Source organism: Desmodus rotundus, chromosome 4, assembly GCF_022682495.2.
Source record: "Desmodus rotundus isolate HL8 chromosome 4, HLdesRot8A.1, whole genome shotgun sequence".
Taxonomy (NCBI): domain Eukaryota; kingdom Metazoa; phylum Chordata; class Mammalia; order Chiroptera; family Phyllostomidae; genus Desmodus; species Desmodus rotundus.
This window is the reverse complement of record NC_071390.1, coordinates 52,061,695-52,077,251: the sequence shown is the minus strand read 5'-3', so window position 1 is coordinate 52,077,251 and position 15,557 is coordinate 52,061,695. Positions and strand designations below refer to the sequence as shown.

At 34.2% G+C, this 15,557-nt stretch overlaps 1 protein-coding gene across 7 annotated transcripts in view; it reads left to right on the top strand.

Annotated features, from left to right (window-relative positions):
• PPP3CB (protein phosphatase 3 catalytic subunit beta) overlaps positions 1-15,557 on the top strand; it is a 51,254-nt gene that overhangs the window by 15,851 nt on the left and 19,846 nt on the right. For all 7 annotated transcript variants that reach the window (XM_053922183.1, XM_053922185.2, XM_053922187.2 and 4 more), the window contains exons 2-9: positions 2,493-2,693; positions 3,388-3,512; positions 6,077-6,188; positions 8,786-8,931; positions 9,186-9,325; positions 9,430-9,507; positions 9,613-9,707; positions 12,432-12,557. In XM_053922183.1, coding sequence (XP_053778158.1) covers positions 2,493-2,693; positions 3,388-3,512; positions 6,077-6,188; positions 8,786-8,931; positions 9,186-9,325; positions 9,430-9,507; positions 9,613-9,707; positions 12,432-12,557 — 1,023 coding nt within the window. The remainder of the gene's footprint in view (positions 1-2,492; positions 2,694-3,387; positions 3,513-6,076; positions 6,189-8,785; positions 8,932-9,185; positions 9,326-9,429; positions 9,508-9,612; positions 9,708-12,431; positions 12,558-15,557) is intronic.

Below are 15,557 nucleotides of genomic sequence, written 5' to 3'. Positions count from 1 at the left end.
CATTTTTTAAATTTCTTTTTTCTTTTTGCTGCTCTGCCTGGGTGTGTTTTTTCTATGTTGTCTTCCAAATCATTGATGTGATCCTCTGCTTCATCTAACCTACTGTTTATTCCTTCCGGTCTATTATATTTATTTCAGATCTTGCATTCTTTATTTCTGGTTGATCCTTTTTAATGGTTTCTGTGTCTTTTTTTCATGCTGTTCAGTATTCTTGTAATCATTACTCTAAACTCTCTATCCGATAAGTTGCCTGCCTCCATTTCATCTAGCTCTTCTGGAGAATTCTCTTGTTCTTTCATTTGGGGTCTGTTTCTTTGTCTTCTCATTTTGGCTGCTGCTTTGTATTTGTTTCTATGTTTTGGGTAGATCTGCAAAGTCTCTGGTGTAGGCTGATTTGTTAAACGCTGCTTTTGACTAGCTCTAGTCAACCTGTTTGGAGCTTTCAGCAGTCTGCAGTGTGCAACTCCCTCTGCTGGGCCTGTTTGTATGCAGAAGGAACGGGCTGCACATCACAGCTGCCTTTTATTAGCACAGGGCCCTGGTGAGGATCAGCTGAAGTCTCATAGAGCTCCCAGAGGTCTCTGCCTTAGATGTTAAACTAATTGGTGTTATGATCTCAAGCTGTAATCAGCAGCCCTGCTTAAACTCTTAGGGGTGGGCCTATTGCTTGCCCTCAGGCTGATGCATTTAAGAGGGGAATGCTCTGCCTAAGAAAGATGCTTCCTGCAGTATGCGGAGTAACTCCGGATAGGGATCCTGGTGGCTGTTCTTCATTCTCTCCCCAGAACCACCAACCCCAGACTCTCCTCAAGTATCTCTAGTGCACTCTGCCCTCCCTCTGCTGGAGCCCAAAATAAGTGTCTGCAAATTTTGATCATTGGCCCCTTAAGAGGCTCTCTAAGTCTCCAGCCCTCTCTCCCTGGAAGGCAGAAACCTTGCTGCTCTTCACAGCTGGATATTATCTGGGTTCTCTGGTTCTGGTGCTGTAGGCTGGGGTGCCCAGCTTGGGGTTTAGGCCCTACAGTTCTCAAGGGGAGCTCCCCGGCTGCTGAAATATCCCTTTGGAAATACAGCTGCCACCTGTGTGGCCTGGCCAGTCGTTTCACGCCTCCTCTGCACACCCTACCAGTCAGATTGTGGTGAAGTGTTTTTTTCCATCTGTCCGTGGCTATAAAGCTTCTCTGCAGCTAGTGTTCAGTTGGTTATTTAGGATGATTTTTCTACAATTTAGTTTTAATTCCAGTTTGGTCCTGGGAGGAGGCTAGTGTAGCTTCCACTTATTCCTCTGCCATGTTGGATCTCTCCTCATTTGCACTTTTAAGGATTGAGTTCTTTCTAATTTTTTTTCCCTTGTATGAGGATGTGCTTATTTATTCTTCCTTAGGTAATTGATATAATTCTAACCCAGCCCCCTGTTTTCAGTTACTTTAAGTTACGAAATGTGAAGAAGCAATTGTTTCTATACAATTCCAGTCTTCTATATAATATTGCTAATCACAATGCTGACCCAGAAACATCAAAAAAAATGCTATATATTGTACTGTATGCCTGAATATAAAATGAATTGTCTAAAAAAACCCCTTTGATTTCAGAAAAGAGGGAACTGCCTTAGGTTTATGTCTTTTTTTGGGGGGGGGGTTAGTTGACACTTTCTTTTAGGTTTATGTCTTTATGTAGACTCTTACTGTAAATTTCTCTCTTTCCCTCTTTATTTTGAAAAACAAAGTAGTGCTTGGTAAAGAGCCTAAAATAACTTCAGTGATTTTAAATGCATAAAGAGGTTACTTGCTGGATTCAGTAAAACCGGAATCAAATAAATTTAACAGGTATATGGTAATTTTTGCTAGATATATGACCTCAAATTGTGCTAGATACCTTTAAAAACAGACCTTTGCCTTGACTATTGTGGCTCAGTGGTTGGGCAGCATCCCACAAACCTAAAGCAACCCAGGCATGTGTCCCTGACTGGGAATCGAACCAGCGCCCCTTTGGTTCGCAGGCCAGTGCTCAATCCCTGAACCACACCAGCCAGGGTCAGAAAACATTGTTTTTGATACTCTTATTAGGAACATGGTGGACTGCCTTATATTTGGGATGTCTTTCTATTCAGGCTTACATGGTATTGAGTTATATTAATTGTAAGGTGAAGAATGTATGATATGGTGTGAGAGTTCTGCCAAAAAAGTTTTGGCTTAAAGAAAAAAGCTTTAGTTATCCTGAAAGAACTTTTAATTTTATGAGACAATTCATTTCTCTAGTAATTCTCCACAAAGAAAATGATGCACAGATTAACAAAAAGAAGTATAATTTAATTATTCATTTTTTTAAAAAAGTCTTTCAAAAAGTTAACATGTCCATCCAATAAATGAAGATGAAACAAAAAACAGCTTATTTTTTACTCTTATTTACCTAGATCCACTGATTAATTTTATGTTAGCATATAATAATATAATACATAGTGATTTATTTTTTCTTAATTAAAACAATTGCAGCTGTCCCTTTTCCCCCAACACATCGCTTGACATCTGAAGAAGTATTTGATATGGATGGGATACCTAGGGTTGATGTTCTGAAGAACCACTTAGTAAAAGAAGGTCGGGTAGATGAAGAAATTGCACTTAGAATTATCAATGAGGGTGCTGCCATCCTTCGGAGAGAGAAGACCATGATAGAAGTAGAGGCTCCAATTACAGGTAATTTATTTATATTTTGGATATTATTTCTTTATTACATTATTATTTAGTTGCCTGGATATAAAGCTGTTTCCTCTTTAATCATAATCATATTCCCAATTAGTATTACATGGACATTATCTTGAATTTTTAAATTACTTCTGTTAATTTTTTATAGTTTCTTCCTGTTTTTAGTGAATAAACATGATCCTAAGTAATTTGAGCACTGAAGCTAGTCTAATATGTTATTTTGAAGGTTTCATTAGTTGTGTTGGCCATAATTCAGTTTGATTCAACAGATAATTACTTTGGTTTCAGTCATTAGAGGGAAATACCTAAATGTCATATTAGATACCAAAGATAGTTATTTAGAAGTCAATAGAAAGTATTCAGTTAGATTGGAGTTTTTGCTGCCACTATTATAATTTTGTCATCCTAAGACACACGTGCTTGGTTTTCTAAAGAGGAGCTTTATAAATTTAGATGAAAATTTTGTTACGTCTAAGTTTCATTACTTGTTACATTTTCTTTTAGATCTTGAGCATAGGAACACTTGGGTACACATCATCCCTATCATGAATCTTCATAGATGACTTCCTTCTCAGACATTTCTTGATAGAATTTACACTATCTCTTATTTAAAAGAAATTAGAATTTAAGTAAAGTTTGTTATTTCAGAGTTTTTCTTTCATATCTCATAATCTTCTTGTTTCAGTGTGTGGTGACATCCATGGCCAATTTTTTGATCTGATGAAACTTTTTGAAGTAGGAGGATCACCTGCTAATACACGATACCTTTTTCTTGGTGATTATGTGGACAGAGGTTATTTTAGTATAGAGGTAATAATCATATACTGTCATTTGATTTGCTTTTAAGTGTTATCATAGATGATTTCCATTAATTCCTAGTGAATAAGTTCCTTAAAGTACCTGTATTGGGTTCTTTTTAATACCTCTGCATTTTTTGAAGTTTTCTGGTAGTTATTATTTATTCCTCTTCTGTTATTCAAACTATTCCATTAATTATCCCTGTATTACTCTGTTGATATAATTGCCATTTTTCCCAGTGGAAATTATAAGTAAACTGAGGGGTCTGTATTGCCCTATTATCTAGTGGCCCTAAGGGCTTAGTGCTATTCATCTCTCTTACCCCTAAAGATATTAACCTGTGTGAAAAAAGATTAATTGAATTTTCTCTGATTAAATAAAGCACATTACAATGCTTTTATTGCTTAAACCCTAGTGCTTCTATCCCTCTTTCTGTAGCTTTTAAGATGGTAGTATATCATGTGGAATCTTTGCGTATTCTGAAATTACTTGTTTTTAAAAACTTAAGAGGCATTAAAATGACCTGTTGATTTTCACTTACTGGTAGATGGTGTTTTTTCTTCTTATACTTTTCAAATTATATAAATAAAATCAGGTAAATATAGAACAGCTTATATTTTCTAATATCATTTCTTTTTTAAATTTTTTAAATTGGTATACAAGATTATATATATATTGCAGGCAAATAACATAATTTGATGTTTATGTACTCTATTTTTCTTAAATGAAAATGAGACCATTTTCTAATATTTTTCTGTAACTAGCTTTTTTTCTTACATCCTTCTACTGAGATGTATTCCAGGTCAGTAAATATAAATTTATAGCATTTTTAATATTTTCAATAGCTGCATTGTATTCCATTGAATAAACAAACCACAATTGATTTAATCAATTCCTGTGTTTAGACACTTAAGGTGTTTGCAGTTTTTTGTCATTTCAAATGATGCTTCATTAAGCCCTGTTATTTATGCATCTTTGCATACTTGCCCAATTATTTCTATAGGACAGATTCCTAGAGGTAAAATTACTGGGTAAAAGCTCTACCAATCGATATTCGTGTCGAGTATTTATTATGTTCCTGCATGTTCTAAGCACTTAACACACATTGATTAATTTAATCCTCACGACAACATTATGAGGTAAGTACTGTTATTTTATCCATTTTAGAGATGAGGAATCCAAGGCTTGGAAAGGTTAAGTAAACTTGCCCAAGGTCACAAGTGTTAGTAATTGGTGCAGCCAGGCAGTCTGACTCTAAGCCTGTGCTCTTAACCCACTTCTCCTGGTAAATATTGAAGATTTACTTGGTGAATTTTCATGCTGGTTATTATTGTTTATATCTTCTTCAGTGTTTTTGTCAACCTTCTTTGAAGTATGCTAGGACACCTAGTGGGGAAGGGAGTTGAGTGCTCTATCCACTGAAATTTGCTTCGGAATTTTATTATCCCGAGTGCTTCCTTCCGTTCATAGTTTCATCATTAGGCCCCTCAACCTTCCCTCGTGGCTTCAAAAAAAAAAAAAAAAACCAACCAGAAAATAGTTATTAACAAAAAGACTGGGGACTTTGACAAAAGCAGTAAACAATTTTAGAAAGCTTAGTTGGTAACTGAACATGTTGGTGTGTATGTCCTTATATTAGACTGTTTTGTAGCTCTTTGCTTTACTGTTATGAAAGGAAAATAGCAAGAATCAAAATAAGGACAAGTAGTCCATTAATAAGTATTTTTAATAAGTATTTTCCTGGTTTAATTACTTTTTTCCCCTGTGAATAAAATGAAGGTGTGAATAGTTACACATTTCAGTGTACCTTAACTTGTTAAATATAAAGTTTGTATTTTTTTCTTATGTATGATTATATAAACCAAGCTTATTTCCATATGAAATGGTCCTTCCTTTTTTTAACCAATTAGGTAAAATGTGACTGTATCTTATGTTAAATCTATTTAGAGAAAAACATTTGTTTATTACAAAATAAACATAAAACATAGCTATTTCCTTCATTAGGCAGCATCTCTAATGCTTGAGATCAAAGTCTCAGAATCCTATCTCCATTACTTACAAGTTTTATGATTTTGGACAAGTTACTTAAACTCTTTGCTTTAGTTTCCTCATTTGTAAAAGGGAGATAATGTTACATACTTCATAGGGCTGGAGGAATAAATGAGAGGGATTGATTTAATAGTGTTTTACACATTGTAATTATTTAATAAAAGTTAGCTGCTATTATTTCTTACATTATTATTTATTGATCTACCTAAGGAGGTTACCAATCTGCTAATTGTTTTTACGGCAAGTAGTCTGTAAATCTAAAGTAGTTAAATAGATTATTTCATTCAACAAATATTTACTGCTCTTATATTGTTTGCTAGATACTTTTCTAGTGGAGAATAAGAAGGGAATAAGATGACAATGTCCTTGTTTCATGAGCTTCTATTTTAGTTAAGGACAAAGAAGAAAGATAATAATGAGTAATAGAGATTATAAGGCAATAGCATTAGCAGAAAAGAAGCAAAGATTGAGCAACTAAGTTAAACAAAAATATAAGATAAATTCACTGGAAACATTTTCTTTTGCAGTGTGTCTTATATTTATGGGTCCTGAAGATTCTATACCCAAGCACATTATTTCTTCTGAGAGGCAATCATGAATGCAGACACCTTACGGAATATTTTACCTTTAAACAGGAATGTGAGTACTGCCATCAGAAGTAGTTTCACTTCCTCAGTATTCTTTTAGAGTGACATGGGTAGTAAGAGTTTGAAGATTTTACAGTGTAACATGTAAGAACAGATTTTATGTGCAAACATGTAAAGAATTGAGGATTGTCAAGAACTCTCTAGTGTTTAATGGAATTTTAAAGAACAGTTTGTTTTAAATTTTTTAAGTGTTTATTGATATGAGAGAGAGAGAAAAACATCTGTGTGAGGGAGAAACATCGCATGGTTGCCTTCCATGTGCACCCCGACTGGGGATTAAAACTGCAACCTAGGTATCAGCCCTGACTGGGAATCAAACCTCTAGCCTTTTGGTGTACAGGACAGTGCTGCAACCATCTCCGCCACACTGGCCAGGACCTTAAGAACAGTTTGAATTTTACATATAGTTACTTATATATAGTAATGTCAACAAGAAGGGTAAAAGCAAAAAAAAAAAAAACAAACAAACCCATTGTCTCATTGGAGATTTTTGTACCCCCATATTGAGGCATTACCATGAAGGCTTTTTTTAATCCTCACCCAAGCATATGTTTATTGATTCTGGGGCTGGAGGGGGAGAAATATTGATGTGAGAGAGAAACATCAATCCATTGCCTTCCGTATATGCCCCAAGCAGGGATCAAACCCACAACCTTTTGGTACACTGATGATGCACCAACCAACTGAGCCACCTGGCCAGGGCCCATGAAGTTTCGTAACAAAATTATTCATTCTCTTATCACTGCCAATTGTTTGAAACATGCTATTAATGAATTGAAATTCTTAGCCTATAAGGTGTATCCATTTCTCTCTTAAATTATTACAGCAATGATAATCAAATAGCTATAAACAACCACATGATATAGAGCAGTGTTTGGCTGTTTTTCACACCTCATAGTTGTGTGCTTGTTAAATTAATAATTAAGTGTTAGAGTTAAGTTTTAAAAATAGGTAATTTCAGAATTATTGAGACTCAAAACATGATCCAATAAGGATCATATTAGTAGAGACTTCCAATAAAAGTAGAAAAATATAGTGATGGGTAATTGTGGACGTGGCAAACTCACATAACTTCCAGAATCAGGCAGGTAACCTAAGTGAATGCAAGATGAACCTGGAATGTATGTGCTTGACATAAAAGCAATCAAATTAAAATTTTTATTGAACCACAGTGCTGGAAAACAGGTCTGCCATAGCAGACTATCAGTTTAGAACCTCTGGTTGCTGGATATAGAGGTACTTATATTTGAATGTTACAGTATTAAAGAGGAAAATAGGAACTAAGGGTTTTTCCCCCTTAGATAATTAACAAACCACCCACCAAAATCCTACCAAAAACAAAATATCCAGGAATTAAAGGTATAAAGTAGTAAAGGAATATATATGGTATCTCCTTAAAAGTAAATGACAAGTTTGATTTGGTGGAGTTTTGTCTTGTGTTATATTGGCTTCTGGCATCACTGCCCATTTTAAGTATGCATTGTAGACTCCCTCTGCTTCTCCAACTTAATGAATAATATTTTTTTAATTGGATGGACCTTGAGGTGTATTATGATGATATAGAAGTAGTCTTGCTTGTAACAATAAAGTAGTCACTGACTCTTAGAATAAAATAAAGTATTAAAAATATTTTAACTTTATAGTTTTAATTTTGCCTTACTTTGAAGAATTGAGCCGGTTTTAAATTTTTTTAAATGTGTTTATTGATTTTAGAGAGAGAGAGAGAAACATCAACATGAGAGAGAAATGTCAATCAGCTGCCTCCTATACATGCCCCAGCCAGGTATCGAACCCACAACTCAGGTATGTTCCCTGATCAGGAATCAAACCCTCAATCTTTTGGTGTACCAGATGACATTCTAACCAACTGAGCCACACTAGCCAAGGCAGGGTTGCACTGTTTTTAGAGATTTGACTTATTTTTAGTAGTATCTTATGACTATCTGCTACACACCCAAAATACATTTAAAAGAACAAATATTTTGTCTTCATAGGACCAATAAAAGCCCTGGCTGGGTGGTTCAGTTGATTGGAACATTGTCCCATACACCAAAATGTTGCGAGTTCCATCCTCGGTCCGGGCACATACCTAGGTTGAGGGTCCATCCCTGGTCAGGGCGTGTATGGGAGGCAACCAGTCAATGTTACTCTTTTTTTTCTCTCTTACCCCCCTTCCTTCTCTCCCTCCTTCCCTCCTTTCCTCTCTCTCTAAAATCAATAAACGTATCTTTGGACTAGGATTAAAGAAAAGACCAATAACATTGCTTATCTTTGTTGATTTTTCTAGAGCAAGATGCTTGCCTCTTTAAAAATTGTTTACAGTAAAATTCACTCTTTATGGCGTTTAATTCTGATATCTCAGAATGGTTAATGCATAAAGCTGCCTGCCCATCACCACAGTCATGATACAGAAAGGTTTTGTCATTTCCTAAATTCCTCTTGCTGCCTTTTTATAGTCACCCCTCACCCACTCTCAACTTCTGGCCACCACTGGCTTTTTTCTGTGTCTGTAGTTTTCTTGCCTTTGTTTTAATAGTTAAATAAGATCAAGTAATAATATAATTTTCAATTTAATTTTTCTTTTTCTAGGTAAAATTAAATATTCAGAAAGAGTCTATGAAGCTTGTATGGAAGCTTTTGATAGCCTGCCTCTTGCTGCACTTTTAAACCAACAATTTCTTTGTGTTCATGGTGGACTTTCACCAGAAATCCACACACTTGATGATATTAGGAGAGTAAGTACATATTTTAGTTTCAATGTTGATTCCTATATGTAGTACTTTGATGGGTAGAGAATAGGTGCTTCAAACTACTCTTCACTGCCAAATTAAGTATGGTAAAAATTAATATACTGATATTTTAAGGAAATATCTTCTAACCATTCAAAACAATGTAGTATGGACAGCATTGAAAGTTGTTACCATCTTCCTATGTCCATTCTATTCTCACTTTTTGACAAGTTACTTCTGTTGTTTCTTTTCTTTCACAGTTAGATAGATTCAAAGAGCCACCTGCATTTGGACCAATGTGTGACTTGTTATGGTCCGATCCTTCTGAAGATTTTGGAAATGAAAAATCACAGGAACATTTTAGTCACAATACAGTTCGAGGATGTTCTTATTTTTATAAGTAAGGAAAACTATCCAAGATTAATCACATTTTAGTTGTTAAAATAGAATATGCTTCATATGGAAAACCATTACTTTACTTAATTCACTCTTTTCCCCCCACAGCTACCCAGCAGTGTGTGAATTTTTGCAAAACAATAATTTGTTATCGATTATTAGAGCTCATGAAGCTCAAGATGCAGGGTAAGATTTCTGTTTCCCTGACCCAAATTAACACCTTATGTACAAATCAAACTTAGTAACAATGATTGATGCTTTACGATGCATATTAAGCTATTTGTTTTGCAGCTATAGAATGTACAGAAAAAGTCAAACTACAGGGTTCCCTTCATTAATAACAATTTTTTCGGCACCTAATTACTTAGATGTCTACAATAATAAAGGTAAGATGTTGTTGATAAAAAAATTGTTGAACAACTTAGCATTTTAATTGACTTAATTTTGAAATTATAATAGAAAAGGGGCATTGTATGAATTTATAACTATCCAAATCTCCTTACAAAAAAAGTCTTAAGATGTAAGGGAGGGGAGAGAACAAGAAATAAAAATCCAAAATGTAAAACTTAAGTCATATGTAACCATTCTACAACTTGTCACTCACAAAAGCTGTCTTGTAAAAGTCAAGCAAAACCAAACATGATTTTCTCAAACTCCCCTTTCTTAACTCTTTCCTCTTATAAGCAAGAGAATGTTTTCTTGTTTACGTAAAGCTACTGCTGCTGCTTTGACCATTTTATGTGTTTATACTGTACAGTTGTTTCTTGTTTTATGTTCACTATCTAGGTTCTCTTTCCCTTTCTTATTTCCTACTTTTTACCTTACAGTCTTATCACTGCCCCATGAAGATTTGTAGTTGAGCCTTCTTTGATTAATTTGCTCTTACCTCCTTTCATGAATGCATTCTTCCCTTCCCTTTCTTTTTAGTGTTCTTCCTTCCTTTTTTCTTACATTTTTTTTCCTTTACCTTCTGTTCCATTGGTTTCCATTCCCCCTCCTACCCTCCAAATTTGATCTGTGTATAATTGGGTTTCATTTAACTTCGAACATAGCTTATTGACAGATGATATCAAAAGATTTTAATCGAGTTGTGTGCCAAGGTCATCGAAGGTGAGCTTGGGTATGTTTATATAGTTCACATTTTTAGGAGAGGATATTAGGAAGTCAGCTCCTATTCTGTCTTGATGTGTCTGGAATTCAGTTGACTATGTCATAGTTTGAAGGGTCAGACTGGAGTGGATGTGCCAGGAAGAAAGAACAGACTTTAGAGAGATAATGAGGTCATTGTTAAATATGGGTCTTGGTAGGAATTCAAAAGATGAGGAGAGTAAGAGTTCTTTGGATGATTGGAGGTTAAAAGATTAAAACATTTGCCAGAGGTCAAGCAGTACCATGCTATATAATAACTTTGATACAGAATGTGCTGCAAGAACTTAATACTATGTTAATTACCAAAACAGCCAAACCGTTGACGTTAACTGAGTTGCTAATCATTAGAAGCTAGGATTAATGCAGCCTTTAATGATTATGCCAATGCTAAAATATTTAAAATTATATTTTGGTTTATAAATTTAAAAATTAATGAAACGTGCCTTCATTTTTGAGGAGAAACGTATCTTAAGTTTTGACTACATTCTCAAGAACAGAATCAAGTCCTACATTTAACTTTCTACTACTATTCTCATTTCTCAACTGTGACTTCCCCTTGTCAGTATTAACAAAGCTAGTGTTCAGTGCTCAGTTGACTGCTGCCTTACTGTTGTCCTTTGCTAGTTTGACTCAGGAGGTTAAAGGATCAATTTTCTTAGTACTGAGAAAAGAAACTCAAACCATTGAATCTGTCTTGTCAAAATCAAATCTTGTCTGTTGGTAGTTCTGAGTCTGTACATAGTGTTAATGATTTGAGTGCTCATGTGGTATGGTACGTTTATAATGTTTCATCCTATATGTAAGACAATTTTCTAGATTCTCTTTTTAATGCTGAAAGCTTAGTATCAAGCCTTTAATTTCTGAGGCTAAATTTAAAATACTTTTATTTCATGGGAATTTCATAAGAGAAACAAACAATATTACTTGTGATTCTATATCAGCCAGAAGCTCAAATCTTGGAATTTAACATCTGTATTTTGACACTTTTTATTAAAATGAAAAAAAAAAATGTAACCACATAATTACTATAATATCTGCAGAGCATTTTATACTTTTATGTACTGTCATGTGAAATATATTCTCTGAACTTAGACTTCCGAGGTAGGCAGGGTGGACATATTAGTCCTTTTTATAAATGAGAAACAGATTAGGTAAATAATTTACTAAGCATTTGGAAGCTAGTGTATACCATAACTTAGATTAGAATCTAGCCCATCTAACCCAGTGTTCCTAAAAATAATATAATCAGTGACTGAAACTTACATCAATGAATTTAAGATATTAGTTATATCAACATATTGAAACATTAAAAAAATACCTAGAATTGAGATGAGTATGTTATCTTCTGGCTTATTTGGCTATTATATACTCTCTTTTTTTGCTATTTTAATGGATTTTTTCCCTAAATGAAGTAAAATATTTCTTTATAGTACTTCACTCGATTTCCCATATTAAATGAAATAAATATATTCATACATTTATAAATGTTTCACACTGGGGCTTTTTTTGTTTTGTTTTTCTTTATTACCATTCAGCTATCCTTTTCAGGTTGCCTGCAACTAAAAAGGCCCTGTTAAATTTCTCTAACTTACATGAACTTTTAAACCTAGAAAATTGTTCATTGCCATTCTGTGTTTCCTCTAAAAATGGAGTTTTCACAATTTTGGATTTAGTAAAATTGCGTATTTATCATTGGATTATGAAGTAAAACAAACATTTTAGAAAGAACCTGGAAGTTTTATTAGTAATACAAGATCTGACTATGCTCTACATAAAAGTGTGTTAAAAAACAAAAAGTGTTTCATTATTAAAAATTAGTACTTACCTCCCTCTACTAGCCCTCATTCTACTGATCCCTTGATTCTCCACCCTATTAAAAAGATATTTTTCTGCTTTTATGTGTTTTAGACTTCTGGAGCTAAAGACAAATTGTTACATTGACATTCAAACTTATCTTGCAGCTGCTGTATTAAAGTATGAAAATAATGTGATGAATATTCGACAGTTTAACTGTTCTCCACATCCTTACTGGTTGCCCAATTTTATGGATGTCTTCACATGGTCTTTACCATTTGTTGGAGAAAAAGGTATAATTTTAATCTTTAAAACATTGTTTATTACTGTTAGATTTACTCCAGTTTACTATCGCAGGCACATACTTGGTAAAGGAAGCTAAAGTCTAGTTTCACTGTGGGTACAGTTCTACTTGTGTCAGTGGGTGGGGATCTGAAAGCCTTGAAGATATTTTAGTTAGCTGTTTACAGCCCCCATGTGAATGTGTCTGGGGGACTGGGAGAAGACTTATAAATAGCCTGATGTTTTCTTCAGCTGTTGGATTTTCTGTTTTTCTTTAGCTTAAATCTTTTATGAAGGAATAGAGGTATAGCTTTGCTTTGTAATGGACACTTTTATATGTTCTAACAGCAATTTTGGGGATGTCACAGCGGCTGGTGGGAGAATTTCATAGGCCTTATTTTGGGCAATGTTAGTCGTTTTATAGCAGTCCTGTACTCTGTAAAAAAAAATAAAGAAAAATTCAGGTTCTAATTTAATATTTCTTCTCCTATAAAAAATATGTATGCAATTTTCGTGGTAATGCTTCTTTAATAATTTAGAGGGATACCTATTAGTATATACTCAGTAGGCTTTTAAAGAGAACATAAATGCTATTTAAGAAATTTTGTTCTGTGTTTTGTTCTAGTTCTATAGAATACTTAGGATTTCCTTATTTTATCACATTTCCAATTTTGTATTAATTTTTCCATGAGGCAGTACCTTAGTTTGCTTATGTAGAAGAGTATGAGAGTACAGACATGATATAAAGCATTTTGTTCTATATCCTTCTCTATTTTTTCTCACCTCTTTCATGTTACAAAATGTTTCTTTCTGTTTGAGATATGTTACTTCTGCCAAGGCAGTTTGTGGTTCTAAAATATAGGGTTAATACTTAAGCAGTACATATTAAACAGGTTTTTTTAAGATTGCCTTAACTCTTCATCAGTTACTCAGTAGGTCAACATTAAGTAAATGTGAAGATAGAATTACCCACTTTAGCATTTGAGAAGGGACCAGTAAAGGGCTTAGGTGCCAGGGATGCATTACATTTATAACCTTCTATCTTTGTATATGAGAAATAGTTCAATCATAGCATCATCAGACTAAAGGTAATTTAAGAATTTACCTTGCCTATTCCCTGTCTCCAGGCTAGACTGCAACTCAACTATTTTGATGTAGTATGAGTGGAATGTGGGGGGTGGAGAAAGCAGGAAAGGTAGGTTAGGAGGAAAACGGACATTTCATAAATTCTAATTTGATTCTCTGATGCTTCCACAATAAGGAAATATTTAATTACACCTAATTTAAATGTTTATGCTATAAGTGTTTCAACAAGGAAAGAAATAACAATAATAGTTTTTCTCAAGTAATTCACCCATCAGAAAACAGGAAGGAATCACAGAATTTTGGAGCTCACGGTGAACTTAACAATCATGTGCAGTCTAACTTCTTTTGAAAGATGAGAAAATTTAGTTTGTTTTTGGTTGCTCTCTCCTAAGTGAAGATGGAGAACAGATTTCTATCAGCATATCTACATTTGAAGTCTGCTACTAAGTTATCTTTTTTTCTTTTGCCACTCTAAATCATATTACCTATTATAAGATGAGGAAGTATTCAAAAACTTTAGTTGTTTTTCTATGAGTCTTCTCTAAATTATTCACATCTTTTTAAAAATGAAGCTCAGATTTCAATGCTATATGCAAATAGAGTGCTAGCCATTGTTGAGCACAATAGGAAAATTTTCTCAAACTTGTTGCATAGTTTTCCATTTTAATAATTCTTTAGATAACCTGACTACTTTTTTTATTACTTTTTTTTAAGTCCTCACCTGAGGATATGTTCACCGATTTTTTTTTTTTTTTTTAGATAGAGAGAGGGAAATATCGATGCAAGAGAGAAACATTGATATGCCACCTCCCATATGTGCCTCCACCAAATGAGGATAGAACCTACAATCCAGGCATATGCCTTCACAAGGAATTGAACCCACAGCCTTTTGGTGTATGGGATGATGCTCCAACCAACTGAGCCACCCAGCCAGGGCACCTAACTACTTACTCATTCTAGTGAAAGTTTTCTTTAGGTGTGGAAAGCAGCAAATGATAATCTTACTTGTTCTATTTTAAACAAGCCAGTTTGACTCTGCTCTAGTTTCTGGGAAGCAACTAACATAAGCCAGAGATTTCCTGAGAGGCTGGTTTAATCCTCAAGTTAGATAAAAGCTGTGTTTTTTAAACTTTTGGGGGGCTTTTTATTTCATTTTTAAAAATTGTTGGAATTTCCAACATATATAAAGGCAGAGTAAATAATAAAATGAGCTCCCATGTACCGATTACTCAGCTTTGACAATTGTCAAATCATGGCCTATACTGTGTCATTTGTATCCACATCTTCTGTTCCCCACCGCACACCTCAAACATTTTCAGTCAGGTCTCGGCTGGGTTTTTTAAAAATCTATAAATGTTTTAGAAAATGGAAAAAATTTATAGTAAGGACTCTCTTTTTAATTAAGGTAACTATACAAAACATCAATTTCTTAATACAAAACACTTTTGAGAATCTGATGAAAGTTATGGATTTTTAGCCCAGAAAAATTTGTGTACATATATGTTTACATTTGTACATATGCATAACATTTTCAGGGTGCTCAGATCTGAAGTCAAATGGTTACCCGCCCCCCTCAGGTTTATTGGCCCCAATTTCAGAACATCTGTTCTAGAGAATGCAATATGGTGTGATCTTTCATAAAAGGTCATACATGTAAGATTTATTCATTTACTAGATTGTTTTGAATATGTGTTTTATACAAGGTACTTAGGATACAAAAATACAGATATGGACTTAAGCTACATAAATGATGATAAAATGTAATACAGTAAGCACTCTAAGACAAGTATAGTTTTATAGCAGTTAAGAGGAGAGGGGAGATTATATCTATCCAAGGGATTAAAGTAGCATTTGATCTAGGCCTTGAAGAATGGTGGAACTGTGCTGGTACATATAGGCACGATAATTCTATGTAAGAGAACTTC